The sequence below is a fragment of the Mobula hypostoma genome, chromosome 10 (assembly GCF_963921235.1).
Source record: "Mobula hypostoma chromosome 10, sMobHyp1.1, whole genome shotgun sequence".
Taxonomy (NCBI): domain Eukaryota; kingdom Metazoa; phylum Chordata; class Chondrichthyes; order Myliobatiformes; family Myliobatidae; genus Mobula; species Mobula hypostoma.
Window position 1 is genome coordinate 115923556 of NC_086106.1, and position 26022 is coordinate 115949577.

General features: G+C 43.1%; 1 protein-coding gene across 3 annotated transcripts in view; it reads left to right on the forward strand.

Annotated features, from left to right (window-relative positions):
- Window positions 1-26022, forward strand: part of ar (androgen receptor) — a 217413-nt gene that overhangs the window by 176738 nt on the left and 14653 nt on the right. For all 3 annotated transcript variants that reach the window (XM_063061070.1, XM_063061072.1, XM_063061071.1), the window contains one exon: window positions 22085-22215. In XM_063061070.1, the coding sequence (XP_062917140.1) occupies window positions 22085-22215 (131 nt within the window). The remainder of the gene's footprint in view (window positions 1-22084; window positions 22216-26022) is intronic.

Here is a 26022-nt window from a genome sequence, read left to right on the forward strand (position 1 = left end):
AGTCCCTAATGTATGCGCCTCTATCACCAACCCAGGGGTCACATTCCAGGCAACCACCACTGTTTATTTTTTTTAAATCTTGGCTTTCACATCTCCTTTAAAATTATCGCCTCTCACCTTAAATGCATGCCTTCTGGTATTAGACCTTTCAGCCTTTGGAAAAAGATACTGTCTGTCTATCCTGTGCTTCTCATAATCTTATAAACCTTTATCAGATCTCCAGTCAGCATCTGCCACTCTATGGAAAACAACCCAACTTTGTGCAACCTCTTGTGGCAGTACACTTCCTCTAATCTTGGCAGCATCTTTATAAATCTCATCTACAGCCTCTCCAAAGCCTTAATATCCTTCCTAGAATGGGTGATCAGAACTCTATGCAGTACTACAGAAGCACCCTATCTAATGTAGAGTTCTATAAAGCTGCGACATAACTTCCTGACTTTTGAACTCAATGCCTTGACTAATAAGGGCAAGCATGCCATATGCCTTCTTAACCATCCTATCAAACTGTGCAGCCAGTTTCATGGAGCTATAAACTTAGACCCCAAGATCCCTCTGCTTATCAACATTATTAAGGGTCCTTAATAGTGTACTGTCTCTTTACATTTGACCTATCAAGATACAACATTTCACATTTGGCCAAATTAAACTCTGTCTGCCATTTCCCTCCCTATATCTGCAACTGATTCACATCCTGGTGTATTCTTCGTCACTCATTTACACTATCCACAACACCACCAATCTTTGTATTGTCATGTACCCCATGATGGGTTAAAGAACCAGCAGAAATGGAGAACACTTTGGAGTCCAGTATTGCCATTAACTAATAGTATTTATTAGTAACTACGCAATACAGTAATATAAAATCAGATATATCAAACAGGTTAGCAATGATTATATATGTATATCAGTAAGTGTGGAAATATATGAAAACCAAGCTTCTTCAAGTCTAGGGGTAAATAGGTGCAGTCTTACGATGATGAGTAAAGTTCAGTTCGTGGTATTGAGTTGAGTAGTGATGGAGAGAGAGAGAGATTTGAGTCTTCAGATGAGCTGATACCATCGATACTCCTGTTGTCCTCCGAAATCCTTTAGAAGTCACCGACTGTGACCACAACAAAGGGGACCGTTCTTCTGTGGTGGAATTATCAACCCACGCAAGAGTTGGACACAAATAACTCCCCACCGGTCACTCCCTTTTCACACTGTGACAGCCACTGATCGCTCCCCCGATCGATCCTCCAAAACCCACCTTTTCTGTGGGCACAACAAAGCTCATACAGTATCCAAAACCATGTGCCTATAGGTCTATCATCTGGCCTTCTATTTATCTCACCATGCTGAATACCAACTGTCTCAAACAGCTTCTCCTTTCTCTCTCTGTAAGAACTTGGAAACGGTTAGTGTCTTTGTAGAAAGTGTAAACATGCTGTGAGCAGTCTTCGCATCTCTATTTCTATCTCTATCGCTCTGTGTCTGTGTTGGGCACCTCTCTGTCTTGTTTCCAAAAGCCCAGTTCATAGGGGTAATTCAGCACCCCTTCACAGTATCATCTGAAAACTTTCTGAGCCACCCTTCTACATTTTCATCCAGTTCATTTATATACTTAACAAACGGCAGGATCCCAGTGCAGATCCCTACAGAACACCACTAATCATAGCGTTCAGCTGGAAAAAGTCCTTTCAGCCATGACCCTCTGTCTTCCATGGGCAAGCCAGTTCTGAATCCACAAAGGCGATTCATCATGGATCCCATGCACCTTAATCTTTGGCATAAGCCTCCCATGAGGGATCATGTCCAACACCTTACTAAAATCTTGTAAACAGCATCCAGAGCTCTACCTTCATCTGTCACCCTTGTCACCTTATCAAAAAACACAATCAAATTAGTAAGACCTGTTGACCGACATATGACCAACATGGCAGTCCCTAATTAGAGTCAGAGAAGTACAGCACAGAAACAGGCCCTACGGCCTATCTATCTATGCCAACACCATTTAAACTGCCTGTTCCCATCGACCTGCACCAGCACCATAGCCCTACTATCCATGTACCTATACAAATTTCTCTTAAATGTTGAAATCAAACTTGCATGCACCACTTGTGCTGGCAGCTCATTCCACACACTCACAACCCTGTGAGTGAGGGTCCCCCCCGCAATGTTCCCTGTAACTTCTCACATTTCACCTTTAACCCATGACCTCTGGTTGTAGTCCCTTCCAACCTCAGTGAAAAACCCCTGTTTGCATTTACTCTATTTAAGCCTCTCATAATTATGTATACCTCTATCAAATCTCCTCAATCTTCTACATTTAAGGAATGAAGTCCTAACCTAAACAGTCTTTGCTTATAACCCAGATCCTTTAGACCCAGCAACATCTTGTAAATTTTCGCTGTACTCATTCAATCTTATTTGCAACTTTCTTGTAGGTAGGTGACCAAAACTGTACACAATACTCCAAATCATGCCTTACCAATATATCATACAACTTCAACATAACATCCCATCTTCTGCACTCAGTACATTGTGCCAGAAGCTTTCTTTTACGACCCTATCTACCTGTGCCACCACTTTCAATGAATTATATACCTGTATTTGCAGATTCCTTTGCCCTACCGTTCACTGTGTAAGACCTACCCTGGCTGGTCACACCAAAGTACAAAACCTTGCACTTGTCCGCATTAAATTCTATCTGCCAATTCTTAGCCCATTTTTCCAGCTGATGCAGATCCCGCTGCAAGCCACAATAGGTTTCATCACTGTCCACTACACCCCCAGTATTGGTATCAATCATAAATTTGCTGATCCAGTTGACCACATTATCATCCAGATCATTGATAATAGATAACAAAGGACCCAGCACCGATCCCTGCAGCATGCCATTAGTCTGATAGGCCTCCAGTCAGAGAGGCAACTCTATTACCATTCTTTAGCTTCTCCCACAAAACCAATATCTAATCCATTTTACTATCTCATCCTGAATGCTAAGCGACTGAACCTTCTTGACCAGTCTCACCTGCAGGACCTTATCAAATGCTTTACTAAAGTCCATGTAGACAACTGCCTTGCCTTCATCCACTTTCTTGGTAACTTCCTCAAAAATATCTAAGATTGGTTAGACATGACCTACCGTGCACAAGGTCATGCTGACTATGCTTAATCAGTCCATGTTTATTCAAATACTTGTATATCCATTCTCTTAGAATACCTTCCAAAAACTTTGCCACAACTGATGTCAGACTCACCGGCCTATAATTTCCTGGTTTATGTTCAGAGCCTTTTTTTAAACAGAGGAACAACATTGACTGTCCTACAATCCTCTGGTACCTTCCCTGATGCTAAGGATGATTTAAATATCTCTGCTTGGGCCCCAGCAATTTCTGCACTTGCCTCCCATAGGGTCAGAAGGAACACATATAAGGCCCTGGGGATTTATCCATCCTGATTTGCCTCAGGGTAGCAAACACTTCTTCCTGTGTAATCTACAAGGTCCATGAAGTTGATGCTGCTTTGGTTTACTTCTATAGACTGTGTCCATCTCCTGATAAATACAGATGCAATGAATTCATTTAAGAACTCGCCGATTTGTTTTGGCTCCACACATGGATTATCATTCTGGTCTTCCAGAAGACCAATTTTGTTCCTTGCTAACCTTTTGCTCTTAACTTATCTGTAGAATCCCTTGGGTTTTTCCTTCACTTTGTCTGCTAGAGCAACTTCATGCCTTCCTTTAGCTTTCCTGATTTCTTCAAGGGTTCTCTTGCATTTCTTGTACTCCATAAGCACCTTATTTGTTCCTGCTATACACCTCAATTTTTCTCTTAACCAGGTCTCAATACCTCTTGAAAACTTAGATTCCCTTCACTTATTATCTTACTCCATAAGCTTTGTACTCTAAAAATTTTGTTTTTGATAGCCTCCCACTTACCAAGTATACCTTTGCCAGATAACAGCTTGACCCAGTCCACACTTGCCAGAACATTTTTGATATCAAAATTGACTTTCTCCAATTTAGAATCTCAACCTGCAGACCAGACCCAGACCCATCTTTTTGCATATTTAGTTTGAAACGAATGGTATTGTGGTCACTAGATGCAAGTGTTCCCCTACATAAATTTCTGACACTTGTCCTGTCTCATTCCCTTTCTTTTTCAATCTTTTTTAAGTTTTGAATTAATAAACGTAACAATGATAATGATACAAAGAGATCGGGATTACATTAATAACGGTTAATGTATACAGACACAGACCCCGAGTAACATATGTAATTTAAGCCTCCCAATCTCTTAATAACTGAACATGAAAAAGATTCAAAAATTTTTATACAAAGCCTGTCTCATTCCCTAATAGCAGATCCAATATTGCACACTCTCTCATTGGGACTTCAACGCACTGATGAAGGAAACTTTCTGGAACACATTTGACAAAATATCTAATTTAGTTCTTTTACAGTTTGGGATTCTCAGTCAATATGTGGAAAGCTGGAACGACCCATTATAATTACCTTGAGTTACAACAGTCTGTGACTTCTCAAAATGCCTAAGACTTGGGTTAGTCTGTAATGGAGCCCTATTAATATGGTCATACCTTCTGTTATTTCTCCATTTCACCCATAATGCCTCACTAATAGAGTTCCCCAGTCTGTCCTGACTGAGCAGAGTGACATTTTCCATGACAAGTAATGCCACCCCTCTTCCTTTAATTTTTCCCACTCTGTCATGTCTAAAACAACGGAATCCTGGAATGTTGAACTGCCAGTCCTGCCCCTCCTGCAACCAAGTCTCACTAATGGCTACAACATCACAATTCCAGGTGTCGATACGTGCCCTGAGCTCATCCACCTTTCCTATGATATTTTTTATTGAAATATACACAGCTCAGGACACTAGTCACACCATGCTCAACCTTTTGGCCATGATTTTCTAGATGTTTATAAATCCTATCCTTAAGAATTTTCCCTACCACTAATGGGAGACTCACTGGTCTATTTTCTGAGCTTATCCCTGATTCACTTCTTGAATAATGAAACAGCATTAACTACTCACCAGTCTTCCAGACCTTGCTTGGAGCTAGGTCCTGGAGGACTGGTCAAGGCCACAGAGATCTCTTGCCTCTCTCAATAAGCTAGGGTATATCGGATCAGGCGTTGGGAATTTATCCACCTTAATCTTCTTTAAAAGACCCAAAGCTACTTCCTCCTTTATTTTGAAATTCCTTAGCATATTAATACTCAAGACACTGATCTCCATATCCTCCTCATCTATCTTCAATTAAATAGTGATGTAAGGTACTCATAAAGGATGTCACCCACATCCTTGCATCCTTCCTTTGTCTTTGAGGGGTCCCAACCTTTCTCCAGTTGCTCCTGATGAATTTTTTTCCTTGGGATTCTCTTTAATCCTACTTGCTAAGGACTTTTCATTCCCCCCCCCCCCCACCTGAATTTCATTAATCCCCTTTTTGAGTTCTTTTCTGGTTTGTTTGTAATCTTTCAGGGCTCTTTTTGATTCTAGCTTCCTAGGTTTTATATACTTTTTCTTCTTGACTAAATTTATAATTGTCCTTGCCTTGCAAGGTTCTTACTTTGCCATCCTTGTCCTTCCTTCTGTTTGGAACATACCTGTACTGTAGTCTACAACTAGTCTTTATACACCCTCCGCTTGTCAGAAATGGACTTGCTCAAAAACAGTTGTTTCTAATTAACTCTTCCCCATTCCTGCCTAATACACTTTTAATTTACCCTCCTCCAGTTTAATACCCTACCACAAGGTCCATTTTTCTCCTTATCTACAGCTATCTTAAAATTGGAGTTGTATTCCCTATCAGCTCACCCACTGAAAGATCAGTCACCTGGTCAGGCTCATTACTCAACATCAGATCCAGTACGCCCCTCCTCTTGTTGGGCGACCTACATACTGATTTAAGAAACTCTCCTGATGCAGCTAACAACTTGTCCCCCTAAATGACTTGCAGTTGTCGTAGTTTACATTAGGGATGTTGAAGTCCCCCATAGCAACTACCCTCTTGTATGTACACCTTATTATGCCTGTATATCCATTTCTCAATGTCCTGGTGGCTATTGGGAGGAAGGGTCTGTTGTACAATCCAATCAGAGCGATTGCGCCCTTCCTATTTGAGTTCTACCCATATAGACTCGGTGGACTAGCATTCCATTATGGCCCCTCTGAGTGCAGCTGTAATATTAGACAATAGATAATAGGTGCAGGAGTAGGCCATTTGGCCCTTCGAGCCAGCACCACCATTCACTGTGATCATGGCTGATCATCCACAATCAGTATCCAGTTCCTGCCTTATCCCCATAACCTTTGATTCCGCTATCTTTAAGAGCTCTATCCATCTCTTTCTTGAAAGCATCCAGAGACTTGGCCTCCACAGCCTTCTGGGGCAGAGCATTCCATATAGCCACCACACTCTGCGTGAAAAAGTTTTTCGTCAACTCCATTCTAAATGGCCTACCCGTTATTCTTAAACTGTGGCCTCTGGTTCCGGACTCACCCATCAGCGGGAACATGCTTCCTGCCTCCAGCGTGTCCAATCCCTTAATAATCTTATATGTTTCAATAAGATCCCCTCTCAGCCTTCTAAATTCCAGAGTATACAAGCCCAGTCGCTCCAATCTTTCGACATATGACAGTCCCGCCATCCCAGAATTAACCTTGTGAACCTACGCTGCACTCCCTCAATAGCAAGAATGTCCTTCCTCAAAATTGGAGACCAAAACTGCACACAGTAGTCCAGGTGTGGTCTCACCAGGGCCCTGTGCAGCTGCAGAAGGTCCTCTTTGCTCTTATACTCAATTCCCCTTGTAATGAAGGCCAGCATGCCATTAGCTTTCTTCAACACCTGCTGTACTTACATGCTTGCTTTCAGTGACTGATGTACAAGAACACCTAGATCTCATTGTGGTCTCATCCTTTTCCTAACTTGACTCCATTTAGATAATAATCTTGTCTTCCTGTTCTTACCACAAAGTGAATAACCTCACATTTATCCACATTAAACTGCATCTGCCCACTCACCCAGCCTGTCCAAGTCACCCTGCGTTCTCATAACAACCTCCTCACATTTCAAACTGCCACCCAGCTTTGTGTCATCGGCAAATTTGCTATTGTTTCTGATTAGTAGTGCTCCCCCTTACATCATTATCTTTTCTAAAGCATTGAAACCCTGGCCTGGTGGCTGTTGCTGATGAGGCCTATTGGATCATTCCCCACACCCCAGCAGTATCCAAAGGGGTATATTTGTTGCTGGGGGATTTGCCATAGGGGAACCCTGTACTGACTGTTGACTCCACTTACTTCTAGTGATCACCCATCTACTATTTGAAGTCTACACTCTTGATATGACCATAGTTTTAGCCTCCCAGATGATCCTGAGTACATCAGCTCCAGCTCCAGGTCCTTGAGTTGTCAGTCAGGAGCTGATGTTGGTTGCACTTCCTGCAGATGTAGTCATCGAGGAGACTGTCAGGGACCCTGAAATTCCCACATCTCACGGGAGGAGCATTCCATCAACTTAACCATTCTGCCTACACTGAACTAAGAAGTAAGGATTTACAGACAATTAAACTTGTTCTTACCTGTGCCTTCTTTCTGAATCCCTTCAAGTTTCACATTCACCTATGTCAGTTACTCAGTTCTTCTTGCCAAGCTTCTTATACTTTTGGCTCCAGCTTTTCAATCCCAGATTCCACAATTAAAACAAATAACAATCACCTCAGCATCCTTGGCCTCCTTCATTTGTTTTCACCAAAGCTTGACCACTCGGACAATGGCTGCTCCCACAATGGCCTCTCTGCTTACACCTCCCTTTTTATTGGCTCAAACAGAACTCACTCCCAATGACACTTGTTCTTTCCAAAGGGCTCCTATCCTGCAATGATGCCACTGTCTCACTCGCTAATTCAGAGAATGATTAACTCACTGACTATTAATAGTGGAGACATTAGTAATGATCTTTCAAGAATCACTAGAGACTGTAATGGTTCTGGAAGACTGGAAAATCGTAGATATTACTGCACTTTTTAAGAACAGAAGGGGGTAAAAGGCAGCAGATTATAGGCCAGTTAGCCTGACCCAAGCAGTAAGATGTTAGAGTACATTATTAAGGATGAGGTTTCAGGGTAAGGAGGAACATGAGAAAGTAGACCAAACTTTCCTTAAAGGGAAATCTTGCCTGACAAATCCGTTGGAATTCTTTGAAGAAATAACATGTATGATAGACAAAGTAGATTCAATGGATGTTGTCCATTTGGGTTTTCATAAGGCCTTTGACAGGGTATTACACTTAAGGCTGCGAAACAGACTGAGAGCCCATGTATTACATGAAAGGTACTACTATGGACTGAAGATTGCCTGACTTGGAGGAGGCAAAGAGTGGGAATAAAAGGGACTTTTTCTGGTTAGTGGCCAATGACTGCTGGTGTTGTGGTGGACTTGGTGTTGGGTCTGCTACTTTTTACATGACATATTAATGAGCTGGATGTCAGAATTAATGTCTTTGTGGCCAAGTTATGGATGATGCAGATAGATGAAGGGGCAGGTAGGGTTAAGGAAACAGTGAATCTGTATAAAGACTTGAACAGATTAGGACAATGGGCGAAGAAGTGGCAGGTGGAATACAGTGTAGGGGCAAGTATGGTCATACACTTCCATAAAAGGAATAAAGGCCGAGACTATTTTCTAACTGGGGAGAGAATTCAGAAATTAGGTTCAAAGGGACTTGAAATCTTAGTGTAGAATTCCCTGAAGGTTAACTTGCAGGTGAGTCAGTGGTAAAGAAGGCAAATGCAATATTAGCATTCATTTTGATAGGAATAGAATGTAAAATGATATAATGATGAGGCTTTTTAAGGCATTGGTTAGACCACATTTAGAGTATTGTAAGCAGTTTTTGGCTCCATATCTAAGAAAGTATGTGCTGATACTGGAGAGGGTGTTGAGGTTTACAAGAATGATCCAATGAATGAAAATATATGGGGAGTGTTTGATGCCTCTGAGATTGTACTGGAGTTTAAAAGAGTTGGGGGTGGGGGGTGGATCTCATTGAAACCTATGGATCATTGAAAGGCCTTGATAGAGTGAACGTGGAAACAATGTTTTCAATAGTAGGAGAGCCTAGGTAGAGGGCACAGTCTCAGAACAGAAGGATGCCCATTTAGAACAGAGGCAGCAGGAATTTTTTAGCCAGAGAGTGGTGAATCTAGAAGTCATTGGCGCAGGCAGCTGTGGAGGTCAAACCATTGGGTATACTAGAAAATTTGTGGGCAGAACGGAAAAAGCGTGTGCGAGCAAGGAGGCCTACAAACCTGACTCAGTTACACCAGTTCTGTCTGGAGGAATGGAACAAAATTCCAGCAACTTGTTGTCAGAAGCTTGTGGAAGGCTACCCAAAATGTTTGACCCAAGTTAAACAATTTAAAGGCAATGCTACCAAATACTAACGAAGTGTATGTAATTCTGACCCACTGGGAAAGTGATGAAAGAAATAAAAGCTGAAATAAATCATTCTCTCTACTATTATTCTGACATTTCACATTCTTAAAATAAAGTAGTGATCCTAACTAACCTAAGACAGGGATTGTTTTCTAGGATTAAATATCAGGAATTGTGAAAAACTGAGTTTAAATGTACTTGGCTAAGGTGTATGTAAACTTCTGACTTCAACTGTATGTGCCTTTTCAAACAATACCGAATGCTGACACATAGAGTAGTAAGGCACAATAACGGCCCATTAGTCCAATACGTCTGCACCAACTACAATGCCAGTCTAACATAATCCCATCTGTCTCCAGGTCCCTATATTCCCTGTCTGTTCAAGTATCTGTCTAAATGCCTCTTGAATGTTGCTATCATATCTGCTCCTAACATCTCCTTGGCAACATATTTCAGACACTTAGTAGTCTCCTTGCAGATCTGCTTTAAACATTCATTCTCTCATCTTAAACCTATGCCCTCTAGTATTCAACATTTCCATCCTGGCTGTTGGGTGGCAGTGGGATACCTACATTCCTCTCCTGATTTTATATACTTCTCTCAGGTCACTCCTCAGCTTTTGATACCTCAGAGAAAATAATGTTTGGCTAATGTCTCCTTATAGCTAATACACTCAATACATTGTTAACATAGATTTTTTTATAGTTAAATGATCAGATTGGCTTGAATTTACATTAGAAAACTTCCCTGGATGGCCTTTGGAAGATGGAAGCACCCCCTTCAGTCCAATTTGTTCATGCCAACCTGGGTGCCTAACTGAGCTAGTTGCATTTCAGATTAAGATTTATTTATCACACGTACATTGAAGCATGCAGTGAAATGCGTCATTTGCATCAAAACCAACACACCCATGCATGTGATAGGAGCAGCCGCAAGCATTGTTACACATTCCATCACCAACTTAACATGTCCACCATGCTTGGCAGAGCATCGTGGAGCACAACAACAGCAAAACAAGTCCATTTCTCTCTCCCACCCACCCACACATGTACACAGTTCTCTAACTCCATGACAAATACCAGCCTCCAGTGGACTCGTTTATATGCATATTTGCATGTGTTTGGCTCAGTTCCCTCTATAGGCATCCGTTAGTCTCATGAGACCATGGATTTGCGCCTTGGAAGGTTTCCAGGGTGCAGGCCTGGGCAAGGTTGTATGGAAGACCGGCAGTTGCCCATGCTACAAGTCTCCCCTCTCCACGCCACCGATGTTGTCCAAGGGAAGGGCATTAGGACCCATATAGCTTGGCACCGGTGTCGTCACAGAGCAATGTGTGGTTAAGTGCCTTGCTCAAGGACACAACACGCTGCCTCAGCTGAGGCTCGAACTAGCGACCTTCAGATCACTAGACGAATGCCTTAACCACTTGGCTACGTGCCAACTCAATTCCCTCTAAACTTATCCTATCTGTGTACCTTCCATTACCAGTTCCTTAGACAGCTTGTTCCATTGACCCACAGCCTTCTGTGTTGGAAAAACTTGCCCCTTTAAAATTGCTTACCTCCCTAACCTGTACTGTCTAGTTTTATGTTTTCCTAATCTTGAGGGAAAAGACTGTCCATTCACCTTTTCAGTGTCCTTCATGACTTCATATGCCTTTATAAGGTCACCCTCAACCTTCTTCAACCCCTGAACCTCAGTACTTCTTTTTTGCATTGTTTGTTTTGTAATTTAAAGTAAATTATGTATTTGCACTGTACTACTGCCACAAAACTAAAAAATTCACACCAATCATGTAAGTGATAATAATTTTGATTCTGATTCCAGGGAAAATAGCCCTAGTTTAAACCTCATAACTCAAACTATCCAGTCCCAGAAATAGTGCCTTGAAAAAGTATTCTGCCCCCACAACTATTTTCACATTTTACTGTCTGGTTTCCCAATTGTAAAATATATTGAGGTAGGATTTTCGAGCTAATTTCGAACACATTGTGCATTATGTCAAAACAAATGAAAAATTCTAAAACCTGTCAACAACTGACTAAAACTAAAAACTAAAATTGTGATGCTGGAAAAGTATTCATCCCCTCTGTAATTACTACACCAACTTCCCTCAGGTACAATATGCAGTGTTACGAACTCACTCAATTTGTTGATGTATTGTACGGTAGAAAGTTACAGCATCATCTGCTTTCAGGGAATTCATAAGAATAAATGCCCCCTCTGTAAGGTGTAGCAATATGATAGATTTTCAACAGACCAATCCAAAAGAAAGACAAAGGAGCATTCAACACATCAGGGAAATGATGATAGAGAACCACAAATACGGGGAAGAGTACAAGACAATCTCAAAGGCACTAAGTATATATTGGAGCTTAGTGCAGTCCATCATGAAAAAGTGGAAGTATGAAATCACAGCCATACTGGCTAGGTCAAACAGCTTCTTTAAACTTGGTTGCAGGAGAAGAAATGAACTTCTAAAGGAGGCTACTGTGACGCCAATAGTCACTCTTGAGTGAGCTTCAGGAGTCAGTGGCTGCAACTGGAGAGGAAGTTCATGCCTGCACAATCTCTAAGACATTGCATAAAACGCATTTATGAAAGAGTGGCAAAGAAGAAGCTCGGCTAAGAAAAAAAAGCATATCCTTGCCTGTAAAGACTTTGCAAAGCATCACTTGGAAGACACTGTAAAAATGTGTAAGAAGGTCTTGGGGTTGAATTAGACTAAAGTGGAACTTCTTGGCCACAACACTAAATGATATGTGTGGCATAAATCTAATACTGCGCATCAACTATGTAACACCATCCCTACTTAAAGTATGGTAGAGGTAGCATCATGCTATGGGGATGCTTTTCAGCAGCAGGAACTGGAAATATGAGGGGTGATTGATAAGTTTGTGGCCTAAGGTAGAAAGAGTCAATTTTAGAAAACCGAGCACATTTATTTTTCAACATAGTCCCCACCTACATTTACACACCTAGTCCAGCGGTTGAGCATACGGATCCCTTCTTTGTAGAAGTCAGTGACTTGGACCTCCAGGAAGTGGTCCACTGCAGGGGTGATTGATAAGTTCGTGGCCTACTGTAGAAGGAGATGAGTTACACACACAAAATGCTGGTGGACGCAGCAGGCCAGGCACCATCTACAGGAAGAGACGTTTCGGGCCAAGACCCTTCATCAGGACTAACTGAAAGAAGAGATAGTAAGAGATTTGAAAGTGGGAGGGAGATCCAAAATGATAGGAGAAGACAGGAGGAGGAGGGATGGAGCTAAGAGCTGGAAAGTTGATTGGCAAAAGGGATACAAGTTGGAGAACGAGGAGGAGGCTTAGGGAGAAAGAAAGGGGGAAGGGGGAGAGGAGCACCAGAGGAAGATGGAGAGAAGGCAAGGAGTTATAGTTAGAGGGACAGAGGGAGAAAAAAGAGAGCGAGAAAGAAATGGGGGGAAATAAATAAATAAGGGATGGAGTAAGAAGGGGAGGAGGGGCATTAACAGAAGTTAGAGAAGTCGATGTTCATGCCATCGGGTTGGAGACTATCCAGATGGAATATAAGATGTTGTTCCTCCAACCTGAGTGTGGCTTCATCTTGACAGTAGAGGAGGCCATGGATAGACATATCAGAATAGGAATGGGACGTGGAATTAAAACGTGTGGCCACTGGGAGATCCTGTTTTCTCTGGCGGACAGAGTGTAGGTGTTCAGCGAAACGGTTTCCCAGTTTGCGTCGGGTCTCACCAATATATAGAAGGGAGCACCGGACGTAGTATACCACACCAGCCAACTCACAGGTGAAATGTCACCTCACCTGGAAGGACTGTCTGGGGCCCTGTATGGTGGTGAGGGAGGAAGCATAAGGGTAGGTGTAAAACTTGTTCTGCTTACAAGGATAAGTGCCCGGAGGGAGATCGGTAGGAAGGAATTGGGGGGGAAAGGAATGGACAAGGGAGTCGCGTAGGGAGCAATCCCTGCAGAAAGCAGAAAGCGGGGGGGAGGGAAAGATGTGCTTGGCGGTGGGATCCCATTGGAGGTGGCGGAAGTTATGAAGAATTATATATTGGACCCGGAGGCTGGTGGGGTAGTAGGTGAGGACAAGGGGAACCCTATCCCTAGTGGGATGGCGGGAGGATGGGGTGAGAGCTGATGTGCGTGAAATGGGAGAGATGCGTTTGAGAGCAGAGTTGATGGTGGAAGAAGGAAAGCCCCTTTATTTAAAAAAGGAAGACATCTCCTTCGTCCTGGAATGAAAAGCTCCTTCTGAGAGCAGATGCAGCGGAGACGGAGGAATTGCGAGAAAGGGATGGCGTTTTTGTAAGAGATAGGGTGGGACTGCTTACCTACTGATGTCTACTATAAGCCTACGGACTCTCACAGCTACCTGGACTATCCCTCTTCCCACCCTATCTCTTACAAAAATGCCATCCCCTTCTCATAATTCCAACGTCTCCGTCTATCCACGGCCTCCTCTACTGTCTAGATGAAGCCACACTCAGGTTGGAGGAACAACACCTTATATTCTGTCTGGGTAGCCTCCAACCTGATGGCATGAACATTGATTTCTCTAACTTCCATTAATGTCCCTTCTAACCCCATCCCTTATTTATTTTTCCCCTTCCTTTCTCCCTCTGTCCCTCTCACTATAACTCCTTGCCTTCTCTCCATCTTCCTCTGGTGCTCCTCTCCCCCCTCCCCCTTTTTTCTCCTTAGGCCTCCTGTCCCATGAACCTCTCTCCCTTCTCCAGCCTTGTATCCCTCTTGCCAATCAACTTTCCAGCTCTTAGCTCCATCCCTCCTCCTCTTGTCTTCTCCTATCATTTCGGATCTCCCCCTCCCCACTTTCGAATCTCTTACTATCCCTTCTTTCAGTTAGTCCTGATGAAGGGTCTCAGCCCAAAACGTTAACTGTACCTCTTCCTATAGATGCTCCCTGGCCTGCTGCGGTCCACCAGCATTTTGTGTGTGTGTGTGTGTGTGTGTTGCTTGAATTTCCAGCATCTGCAGATTTCCTTGTGTTTGAGGAGATGAGTTATACAGCTGTTGTTACATGCTTGTGCAGTTCAACTCTGAGTGATTATGCAGAAAGTTTGAAGTTAATAACTCATCTCCTTCTACCTTAGGCCATGAACTTATCAATCTCCCCTGCTGTGGACCACTTTCTGGAGGTCCAAGACGCTGACTTCTACAAAGAAAGGATCCGTATGCTCCATGACTGCTGGACTAAGTGTGTAAATGTAGAAGGGGACTATGTTGAAAAAAAATGTGCTGGGTTTTCTAAAATTGACTCCTTCTACCTTAGGCCACAAACTTATCAATCACCCCTCGTATAGTCAGGATTGATGGGAAGATGGCTGCTGCTAAATACAGAGATCCTGGATAAAAACCTGCTAGCCTTTGCTAGAAAGCTTAAACCTGAAGTTCATCTTTCAGTGGGACAGCAACCCAAAGCACATTGCCAGAGCAATCATGGAGTGGTTTCAAATGAAGAAAATTGATATCCTTGAGTGGCCAGTCAGTGTCCCGACCTTAACCCTCTCAAAAACTTCTCTGACAAGACTGCAAGATTGCTTTCCACCACCGTTCCCCAACTAACCTGGCACAACTTGAACAATTCTTGTAAGGAGAAATGGGCAAATCTTGCTCCAATCATGTTGTGCAAAGCCAGTGCAGACTTAGTCAAAAAGACTACTGGGAGAGGTGCTTCAATTAAGTACTGAGCTAAGGGGGATGAATGTTCCTGATCTGCTGACATTTCAGTTTTGAATTTTTAGTTTTTCATGCTTTATAATTTTCACTGTTTTTTGGGCTCTACTGTGAAAAAAGGAGCATGATTCACAAATAAAATTTAAATACAGTCATAATCCCTGGTTGTAATATGCATTTATGTGAACAAAGAGTTGGGGTCTGAATACTTTTACAAGGCACTGTTCGTTCTATCTACTTACTATGAATTTAGCATACAAATGAAAAAGGATCCAGTGCTTTCCCGTTGTACATGACAAATAAACTCTTCTCAGGCTTCCAGGCAGGTATAAATTTTAACGGACATACTCTGTCATCTTCATTAGGGATGATGCCTGGGCATGTCTAGTCTGATGGTATTTATACCCCCCATCATCTGTCCCTCCTGATTGGTTAGTTCTCATTCAATCAGGTTTCTGGTGCCGCACCTTGTTTACAGTTGAATTCCAGTTCATACTATAGTGAGACCTTAATCTTTGTTAAAATTCTTTTCCTCCAGTTTTATTTCAATGGCTTCTTTGACCAAGCAGTCCCAAAAGCCGTTGGCCCGATACAGAAGTCTTGTGCTGTCGAAGTCAGTTCTTTGGCCCTTGTAAATGCAATGTTTTGCTGCCACCAGTTTCTCCTGGTAACCCAAACAGATACACCTCCTGTGCTCCTTGATACGGGTTTCCACCTTGTGCCCAGGCATCATCCCTGATGAAGATGTTAGAGTGTGTCTTTGAGGCGTCTGTTAAAATCGATACCTGTACCCAGCTGGAAGCCTGAGAAGTGTTTATTTGTTATGACTTACAGATGATAGAAAAATGGCAGGCTATGTGGAGGGAAAGGTTTCAAAGGTGCATTTAATGTCAGAGAAATGTATACAATATACATCCTGAAATGTTTTTTCTTCACAACCACCCACAAAAACGGGAGTGCTCCCAAAGAATGAACGACAGTTAAGTATTAGAACCCCAAATTCTCCTCCCACGCTGTGGCAGCAAGCAACGATCCCCCCTCCCCCCACCGGCAAAAAAGCATCAGCACCCGCCATCGAGCACTCAAGCGTGAGCAAGGCAAGAGCAAAGATACAGACTTGCAGTACTCCAAAGACTACATTGTTCACCCAACTTTTGACATACCACAGGCTCTCTCTCTCTCCCTAATAAGGGAGAAAAAGATGTCTCTGTTTCACAGCAAGAGGGAGACATAACAAGCAACTCGCAGGTTTATGATGTTAAAGGTCCGTTGCACTGCTTTATCCAAGCTCTGTGCCCAAAGATCTCAGATCTCTGGGCACACAGCCTTACATCTTCCATCTCCCACGACACACCAGTCTTCTGCTCGGACACCGACCTCTAATCTGCCAATCTCCAGAGTCACGAAAACTTAGTCCTCCGAAGGCGAGCAGAGCTCTTAGGCCGAGCCCTTGGCCAGTTGTGAAACCCCGAGAGCGGGTCCCATTCCCACAAAGAAACATAGTCAGCATGTAACTCCAGATCAGGGTCTTCAAAAGAACCCTGAAAGGGAAAAATAGAGATATTAAAGATAGGAATAGAGCTGTTTCCGAAGATACAAGCAAAGGAGTCACCGTTCGGCGCCATTAATCCTCCTAAGCTCCACCTTCTCAAGGTTAGATTGATCTCAGTACTTTAAAAAGTCAGCGTAACATCATGGGCCAAAGAGCCTGCCCTGTGCTCTAATGTTCAATGTAATATTGTTATGAATCTTTACTGCGCACATTACCTCAAGTGCAGTCTCAGCAACATCTTGCACTGTTGTAACATGATGTCCCAACTCCTGTATTCAGTGTCCCAACTAATGAAAACAGTCATGCCAAACACCTCACCCACTCTGTACCTGTGTTACCACTTTCAGGGGGCTTTGTACTTGTACCTGAGGGTCTTCTGTTCTAAAACACTTTGTAGGGTCCTGCCCTAGTTTAACTTCACAAAATGCAACACCATAGATGAATTTAACTTGGACAACTACCATTCCTTGGCCCACTTCGCCATTTGATCTAGATTCAGTTATAATTTTCCAATTTTGGTGTTATCTGCAAATTAAGCCAAAACAAATCATTAATATGAATGACAACAGTGGACCCACCACTGTGACACACCATTGGTCACAGGCCTCTCTAGTCTGATTTATGCCATCAAATTTGTTGCTTTGCAAAAATCCTTGGTGACATACCAAACCTTAGAAACCATAGAAACTACAGCACAGAAACAGGCCTTTTGGCCCTTCTTGGCTGTGCCGAACCATTTTCTGCCTAGTCCCACTGACCTGCACATGGACCATATCCCTCCATACACCTCCCATCCATGTATCTGTCCAATTTATTCTTAAATGTTAAAAAAGAACCCGCATTTACCACCTCGTCTGGCAGCTCATTCCACACTCCCACCACTCTCTGTGTGAAGAAGCCCCCCCCAATGTTCCCTTTAAACTTTTCCCCCCTCACCCTTAACCCATGCCCTCCGGTTTTTTTCTCCCCTTGCCTCAGTGGAAAAAGCCTGCTTGCATTCACTCTATCTATACCCATCATAATTTTATATACCTCTATCAAATCTCCCCTCATTCTTCTACGCTCCAGGGAATAAAGTCCTAACCTATTTAACCTTGCTCTGTAACTGAGTTTCTCAAGTCCCGGCAACATCCTTGTAATCCTTCTGTGCACTCTTTCAACCTTATTTATATCCTTCCTATAATTTGGTGACCAAAACTGAACACAATACTCCAGATTCGGCCTCACCAATATCTTATACAACCTCGTCATAACATTGCAGCTCTTATACTTAATACTTTGATTAATAAAGGCCAATGTACCAAAAGCTCTCTTTATGACCCTATCTACCTGTGAAGCTACTTTTAGGGAATTTTGTATCTGTATTCCCAGATCCCTCTGTTCCACTGCACTCCTCAGTGCCTCACCATTAACCCTGTATGTTCTACCTTGGTTTGTCCTTCCAACGTGCAATACCTCACACTTGTCTGTATTAAACTCCATCTGCCATTTTTCAGCCCATTTTTCCAGCTGGTCCAAGTCCCTCTGCAGGCTCTGAAAACCTTCCTCACTGTCTACTACACCTCCAATCTTTGTATCATCAGCAAATTTGCTGATCCAGTTTACCACATTATCATCCAGATCATTGATATAGATGACAAATAACAATGGACCCAGCACTGATCCCTGTGGCACACAACTAGTCACAGGCCTCCACTCGGAGAAGTTATTCTCTACTAGCACTCTTTGGCTTCTTCCATTGAGCCAATGTCTAATCCAATTTACCACCTCTCCATGTATACCTAGCGACTGAATTTTCATGCAGGACCTCCCATGCAGGACCTTGTCAAAGGCCTTACTGAAGTCCATGTAGACAATATCTACTGCCTTCCCTTCATCCACTTTTCTGGTAACCTCCTCGAAAAACTCCAATAGATTGGTCAAACATGACCTACCACACAAAGCCATGCTGACTCTCCCTAATAAGTCATTGTCTATTCAAATGCTTGTAGATTCTGTCTCTTAGTACTCCCTTCAATAACTTACCTACTACCGACGTTAAACTTACTGGCCCATAATTTCCCGGATTACTTTTCGATCCTTTTTTAAACAACGGAACAACATGAGCCACTCTCCAATCCTCCGGCACCTCACCTGTAGACAGCGACATTTTAAATATTTCTGCCAGGGCCCCAGCAATTTCAACACTAGTCTCCTTCAAGGTCCGAGGGAACACCCTGTCAGGTCCCGGGAATTTATCCACTTTAATTTTCCTCAAGACAGCAAGGACCTCCTCCTTTTCGATCTGTACAGTTTCCATGATCTCACTACTTATTTCCCATAATTCCATAGACTTTATACCAGTTTCCTTAGTAAATACAGACGCAATAAACCTATTTAAGATCTCCCCCATTTCCTTTGGTTCTGCACATAGCCGACCACTCTGATCTTCAAGAGGACCAATTTTATCCCTTACAATCCTTTTGCTCTTAATATACCCGTAAAAGCTCTTTGGATTATCCTTCACTTTGACTGCCAAGGCAACCTCATGTCTTCTTTTAGCCCTCCTGATTTCTTTCTTAAGTATTTTCTTGCACTTCTTATACTCCTCAAGCACCTTATTTACTCCCTGCTTCCTATACATGTCATACAACTCCCTCTTCTTCTTTATCAGAGTTGCAATATCCCTTGAGAACCAAGGTTCCTTATTCCTATTCACTTTGCCTTTAATCCTGACAGGAACATACAAATTCTGCACTCTCAAAATTTCTCCTTTGAAGGCTTCCCACCTACCGATCACATCCTTGCCAGAGAACAACCTGTCCCAATCCACGCTTTTTAGATCCTTTCTCATTTCTTCAAATTTGGCCTTCTTCCAATTAAGAACCTCAACCCTAGGACTAGATCTATCCTTGTCCATGATCAAGTTGAAACTAATGGTGTTATGATCACTGGAAGCGAAGTGCTCCCCTACACAGACTTCTGTCACTTGTCCTAACTGGTTTCCTAACAGGAGATCCAATATTGCATCCCCTCTAGTTGGTCCCTCTATATATTGATTTAGAAAATTTACTGAACACATTTTACAAACTCTAAACCATCTAGACCCCTAACAGTATGGGAGTCCCAATCAATATATGGAAAATTAAAATCCCCTACCACCACAACTTTATGTTTCCTGCAGTTGCCTGCTCTCTCTCTCTGCAGATTTGCTCTTCCAATTCTCGTTGACTATTGGGTGGTCTGTAATACAATCCCACTAATGTGGCCATACCTTTCCTGTTTCTCAGCTCCACCCATAAGTACTCAGTAAACAAGCCCTCTAATCTGTCCTGCCTGAGCACTGCTGTAATATTTTCCCTAACAAGCAATGCTACTCCCCCACCTTTCATTCCTCTGCCTCGATCACATCTAAAACACCGGAACCCTGGAATATTAAGCTGCCAGTCCTGCCCCTCCTGTAGCCAAGTTTCACTAATTGCTATAACGTCATTATTCCATGTGTCAATCCACGCCCTCAACTCATCCGCCTTCCCCACAATACTCCTCGCATTGAAATATATACACCTCAGAAGATTTTTACCACCACTCACAACCTTTCTATTAGCAGATTTGCTTGAACTTTTAACATCATTTATTTTCACCCCAGCCACACTGTCAGCTTTGGCACACTGGTTCCCATCCCCCTGCAAATCTAGTTTAAAGCCTCCCCAATAGCACTAACAAACCTCCCTGAAAGGATATTGGTCCCCCTGTAGTTCAAGTGTAACTTGCCTCTCTTGTACAGGTCCCACCTGCCCCAGAAGAGGTCCCAATTATCCTGAAATCTGAAACCCTGCCCCCTACACCAGTTCCTCAGCCACTTGTTCATCCTCCAGAGCATCCTATTCCTACCCTCACTGGCACATAGCACAGGTAGCAATCCTGAGATTACCACCCTCAAGGTCCTGCTTTTCAACTTCCTACCAAGCTCTCTATACTCACTCTCCAGGTCCTCCTCACTCTTCCTTGCTATGTCATTGGTACCGATGTGCACCACGACATCTGGCTGGTCACCCTCTCACTTCAGAATGTCATGCAATCGATCAGAGACATCCTTGACCCTGGCACCTGGGAGGCAACAAACCATCCTGGATTCTCTGTCACGACCACAGAACCTCCTATCTGCACCTCTAACTATCGAGTCCCCTATCACTACCGCTCTCCTCTTTTTCAAATTTCTTCTCAAATTTCCAATGTTTTAGAGCCGCCAATACGCCATTTTCATAATTGCATCAATGTTTTGGGCCTAGGGCAAATTCATGGAGATGTTGACACCCAGGAGTTTAAAGCTGCTTGTAGTTTTTACCACTGACCCCTCTATGAGGACTGGTCTGTGTTCTCCTAACTTCTCCTTCCTGAAATCTGCAAACTGCAATCAATTTCTTTGTCTTGCTAACATTGAGTGCAAGATTGTTACTGCAACACCACTCAACCATCTGATCTATCTCACTCCTTACACCTCCTTGTCACTATCTGAGATTCTACCAACAGCAGTGGTGTCATCTGCAAATTTGTAGATGGTGTTTGAGCTGTGCTCAACCAACCAGTCATGAATGTAGAGCAGTGGGCTGAGCACACATCCAGGAGGTACACCTGTGCTGAGGAGATGTTATGACTAACCTGTACTGACTGCTGTTTCCCAATGAGTAAGTCATGGATCCAGTTGCAGAGAGAGATGTAGTGGCTCAAATTGAGAAGCTTGGTAAATACTACTGAAATGATGGTGGTATGGAATGTTGAAGTGTAATCAATAAACAGTTTTCTCTAGGTATTCCAAAGCAGAGTGAAGAGCTGGTAAGACTCTATCTGCTGAAGACCTATTGCAGTAGTAGGTGAATTACAGCAGGTGCAGGTCCTTGCTCAGGCAGGAATTAATAACCAATCTCCAATCACAGTAGATGTGAGTACTTTTGGTTGATAGTCGTTGAAGCATCTCGCCCTGCTTTTCTTGGATACCATTATGATTCCTGTTCTATTGAAGCAAGTGGGAACCTCAGACCGCGGCAGTGAGAGGTTGAAGATACCCTTGAACACTCCAGCCAGCTGTTAGAACAGATTTTCAGTGCCCATCAAGGCCTGACACCTTGCAAGCTTTCACCCTCCTGAAGGATGTTGTGATATTAGTCCCTGAGACAGACGTCACTTTGTTACTAGATGTTGTAGAGATTCATATTGGTGTAGTGTTATTCTCCCTTTCCAAGCATGCATGGAGTATTTATAATTTGATTAAATTGCCGCTGATTATTTTGAACAAGAATAAGCGGCATTTGGGATTTATTACTAACAAAGGAAAACTAGAAATCTTATACCCAGTGCTGCTGACCAGTTGCTGTTCATATCTTTACATGTGTTCACAGGCAACGGATGCAAAAGTCAACTATGTATAATCTTTGTATGGAAATGCAGCGTCTATCCCAGGAGTTTCAATGGCTGCAACTCTCACAGGATGAGTTCCTTTGCATGAAAGTGTTACTACTGTTTAGCATCAGTGAGTATGGACTCGTAATCCCAGAAAAACAGTTGTATCCTAATTGCAATTTTTAGTTACATTAAAGGTACAAAATTACTGTTCAATATTATATTAATGTTGTTTCTAACTGAATTCAGTACTTCCTGTTGCATTTTTTTTTCATTTAAATGTTGTTACGTACCCCGTAACTGGGTTGCCAAACCAGCAGAAATGGACCACTTAGTTGGAGTCTGGATTACTGGAACTAAGAAAGTTTTTATTAAAGAAATAAGTAACACAGTATTCTAATAGTAAGGATATAAATGCAACAGATTAGCAATGATAAAACACGCATGTACACAGAACTAGGATAATAGGAATCAATCAAGCTCTATCGCAGTCTGGGGTAAATGATCAGTCTCAAGTGACGCAGAGTTCAGTTCAGCTGAATACAGTTCGCAGTAATCGCCGTGGTGCCGTTGGAGAGAGAGCGAGCGAATGATGATATTCAAATCGGATTCAAACAGACCTTTGATATTCCTCGCAGTTAGCTTTCGGGCAAGCCCTTTGTAATGTCTTCTGAGGTCACCAACTGTGACCCCTCCGTTCCGGATGCGATCGTTCTTCTGCAGTGAACCCGGCACCCAGGCAAGGGCGGACACACACACCAGGTTCCCGCCGATCGTACCTTCTCACCCTGTGCCTCTATGGTCGGTCCCGCGATCAGACCTCCAAAAACTCCCACCAACTTGTGGGGGGGCACACCGCACTTCCAGGGTCTCATTACCTCATGATCTCGTGGTGTGTCGTGGTGTGTCTCTTGCTTTGGCGAACCTGTTCCTTTTATCCCCCTGCTGGGATATCGCCTGTCCATCAAACTTCAAACAGTTCAGGTTCAAAGCAACCGGTCTGACAGTACTCGGAACTGTGTCTCTTTTCGTTAAACTCTCTCGTCTCTCATTAACATTTGGAATGTTTCTCTCTTTGTCTCTCTTATCAGCATCAATCTTCTGATAACTTGGTCTTTTGTCACAAAGTGAAAACAGAACAGGTGCGAATAAAAACAAAATGCTGAATATTAAGCTTTCCAGGTAGTATTTGTGGAGAAAGAAAGAAAATTATTTTCAGATCAGTGCCCTTTCTTAAGACTTGGAAAAGGGTTGGCAGACAAGAAAGGTAGAAGAGAACAAAATGAAAAGTTAGGATTAACTAAGAGAAGAATAGCTGTGTCAAGGCTCCAATCAATATAACAACAACCAAGTTTAATGATGTGTGTAAAACTGTGTCTAGCTGCTGTTAAGCAGAAATAAGGCAGGAGCAATATTTATTATTTTGATTGGTATTCGGGGAAGGCAGAAGAACACAAAAGATGGAATCAATAATGTAAACTAATCATGTGAACGTTCTGACTTAAAAAATAATTTAAATTACTCCTCCTTTACCGTTGGCATTGGCAACGATGATTATTACTTATAAGACTCATGAAAGTATATTCAAAAGCCTGCGGCCAAGACTCATCGGGACATGAGTAGTTTTCAACACCTGCAGTAAAAACTGACAACACACATAAAAGTTGCTGGTGAACGCAGCAGGCCAGGCAGCATCCCTAGGAAGACGTTTGGCAAAAGAATAAATCAAGGAAGGTAGTGCACCCGTGGCTGACAAGGGAAATTAGGGATAGTATCAATTCCAAAGAAGAAGCATACAAATTAGCCAGAAAAAGTGGCTCACCTGAAGACTGGGAGAAATTCAGAGTTCAGCAGAGGAGGACAAAGGGCTTAATTAGGAAGGGGGAAAAAAGATTATGAGAGAAAACTGGCAGGGAACATAAAAACTGACTGTAAAAGCTTTTATAGATATGTGAAAAGAAAAAGATTGGTTAAGACAAATGTAGGTCCCCTACAGACAGAAACAGGTGAATTGATTATGGGGAGCAAGGACATGGCAGACCAATTGGATAAATACTTTGGTTCTGTCTTCACTAAGGACGACATAAATAATCTTCCGGAAATAGTAGGGGACAGAGGGTCCAGTGGAATGGAGGAACTGAGGGAAATACATGTTAGTAGGGAAGTGGTGTTAGGTAAATTGAAGGGATTAAAGTGCTTAAAGCAGTAGCCCAAGAAATAGTGGATGCATTAGTGATAGTTTTTCAAAACTGTTTAGATTCTGGACTAGTTCCTGAGTATTGGAGGGTGGCTATTAGGTGAGTGGGCAAATTCATGGCAGATGCAATTTAATGTGGATAAATGTGAAGTTATCCATTTTGGTGGCAAAAACAGGAAAACAGATTATTATCTGAATGGTGGCCGATTAGGAAAAGGGGAGGTGCAACGAGACCTGTGTGTCATTATACACCAGTCATTGAAAGTGGGCATGCAGGTACAGCAGGCGGTGAAAAAGGCGAATGGCATGCTGGCAAGAGGATTCGAGTACAGGAGCAGGGAGGTACTACTGCAGTTGTACAAGGCCTCGGTGAGACCACACCTAGAGTATTGTGTGCAGTTTTGGTCCCCTAATCTGAGGAAAAACATCCTTGCCGTAGAGGGAGTACAAAGAAGGTTCACCAGATTGATTCCTGGGATGGCAGGACTTTCATATGATGGAATACTGGATGAACTAGGCTTATACTCGTTGGAATTTAGAAGATTGAGGGGGGATCTGATTGAAACGTATAAAATCCTAAAGGAATTGGACAGGCTAGATGCAGAAAGATTGTTCCCAATGTTGGGGAAGTCCAGAACGAGGGGTCACAGTTTGAGGATAGAGGGGAAGCCTTTTAGAACCGAGATTAGGAAAAACTTCTTCACAAAGAGAGTGGTGAATCTGTGGAATTCTCTGCCACAGGAAACAGTTGAAGCCAGTTCATTGGCTATATTTAAGAGGGAGTTAGATATGGCCCTTGTGGCTAAAGGGATCAGGGGGTATGGAGGGAAGGCTGGTACAGGGTTCTGAGTTGGATGATCAGCCATGATCATACTGAATGGCGGTGCAGGCTCAAAGGGCCAAATGGCCTACTCCTGCACCTATTTTCAATGTTTCTATGTACAGTCGACGTTTCGTGCCGAGACCCTTCGTCAGGACTAACTGAAGGAAGAGTTAGTAGGAGATTTGAAAGTGGGAGGGGGAGGGGGAGATAGGAGAAGACAGGAGGGGGAGGGATGGAACCAAGAGCTGGACAGTTGATTGGCAAAAGTGATACGAGAGGATCATGGGACAGGAGGCCTAGGGAGAAAGAAAAGGGGGTTCGGGGAAGCCCAGAGGATGGGCAAGGGATATAGTGAGAGGGACACAGGGAGAAAAAGGGGAGAGAGAAAAAGAATGCGCGTGTGTATATAAATAAATAAATAACGGATGGGGCACGAGGGGGAGGTGGGGCACTAGCGGAAGTTTGAGAAGTCAGTGTTCATGCCATCAGGTCAGAGGCTACCCATACGGAATATAAGGTGTTGTTCCTCCAACCTGAGTGTGGCTTCATCTTTACAGTAGAGGAGGCCGTGGATAGACATGTCAGAATGGGAATGGGATGTGGAATTAAAATGTGTGGCCACTGGGAGATCCTGCTTTCTCTGGTAGACAGAGCGTAGGTGTTCAGCGAAACGATCTCCCAGTGTGCATCAGGTCTCGCCAATATATAGAAGGCCGCATTGGAAGCACCGGACACAGTATATCACCCCAGCCGACTCACAGGTGAAGTGTCGCCTCACCTGGAAGGACTGTCTGGGGCCCTGAATGGTAGTGAGGGAGGAAGTGTAAGGGTATCTGTAGCACTTGTTCTGCTTACAAAGATAAGTGCCAGGAGGGAGATCAGTGGGGGGGACGAATGGACAAGGGAGTCGCATAGGG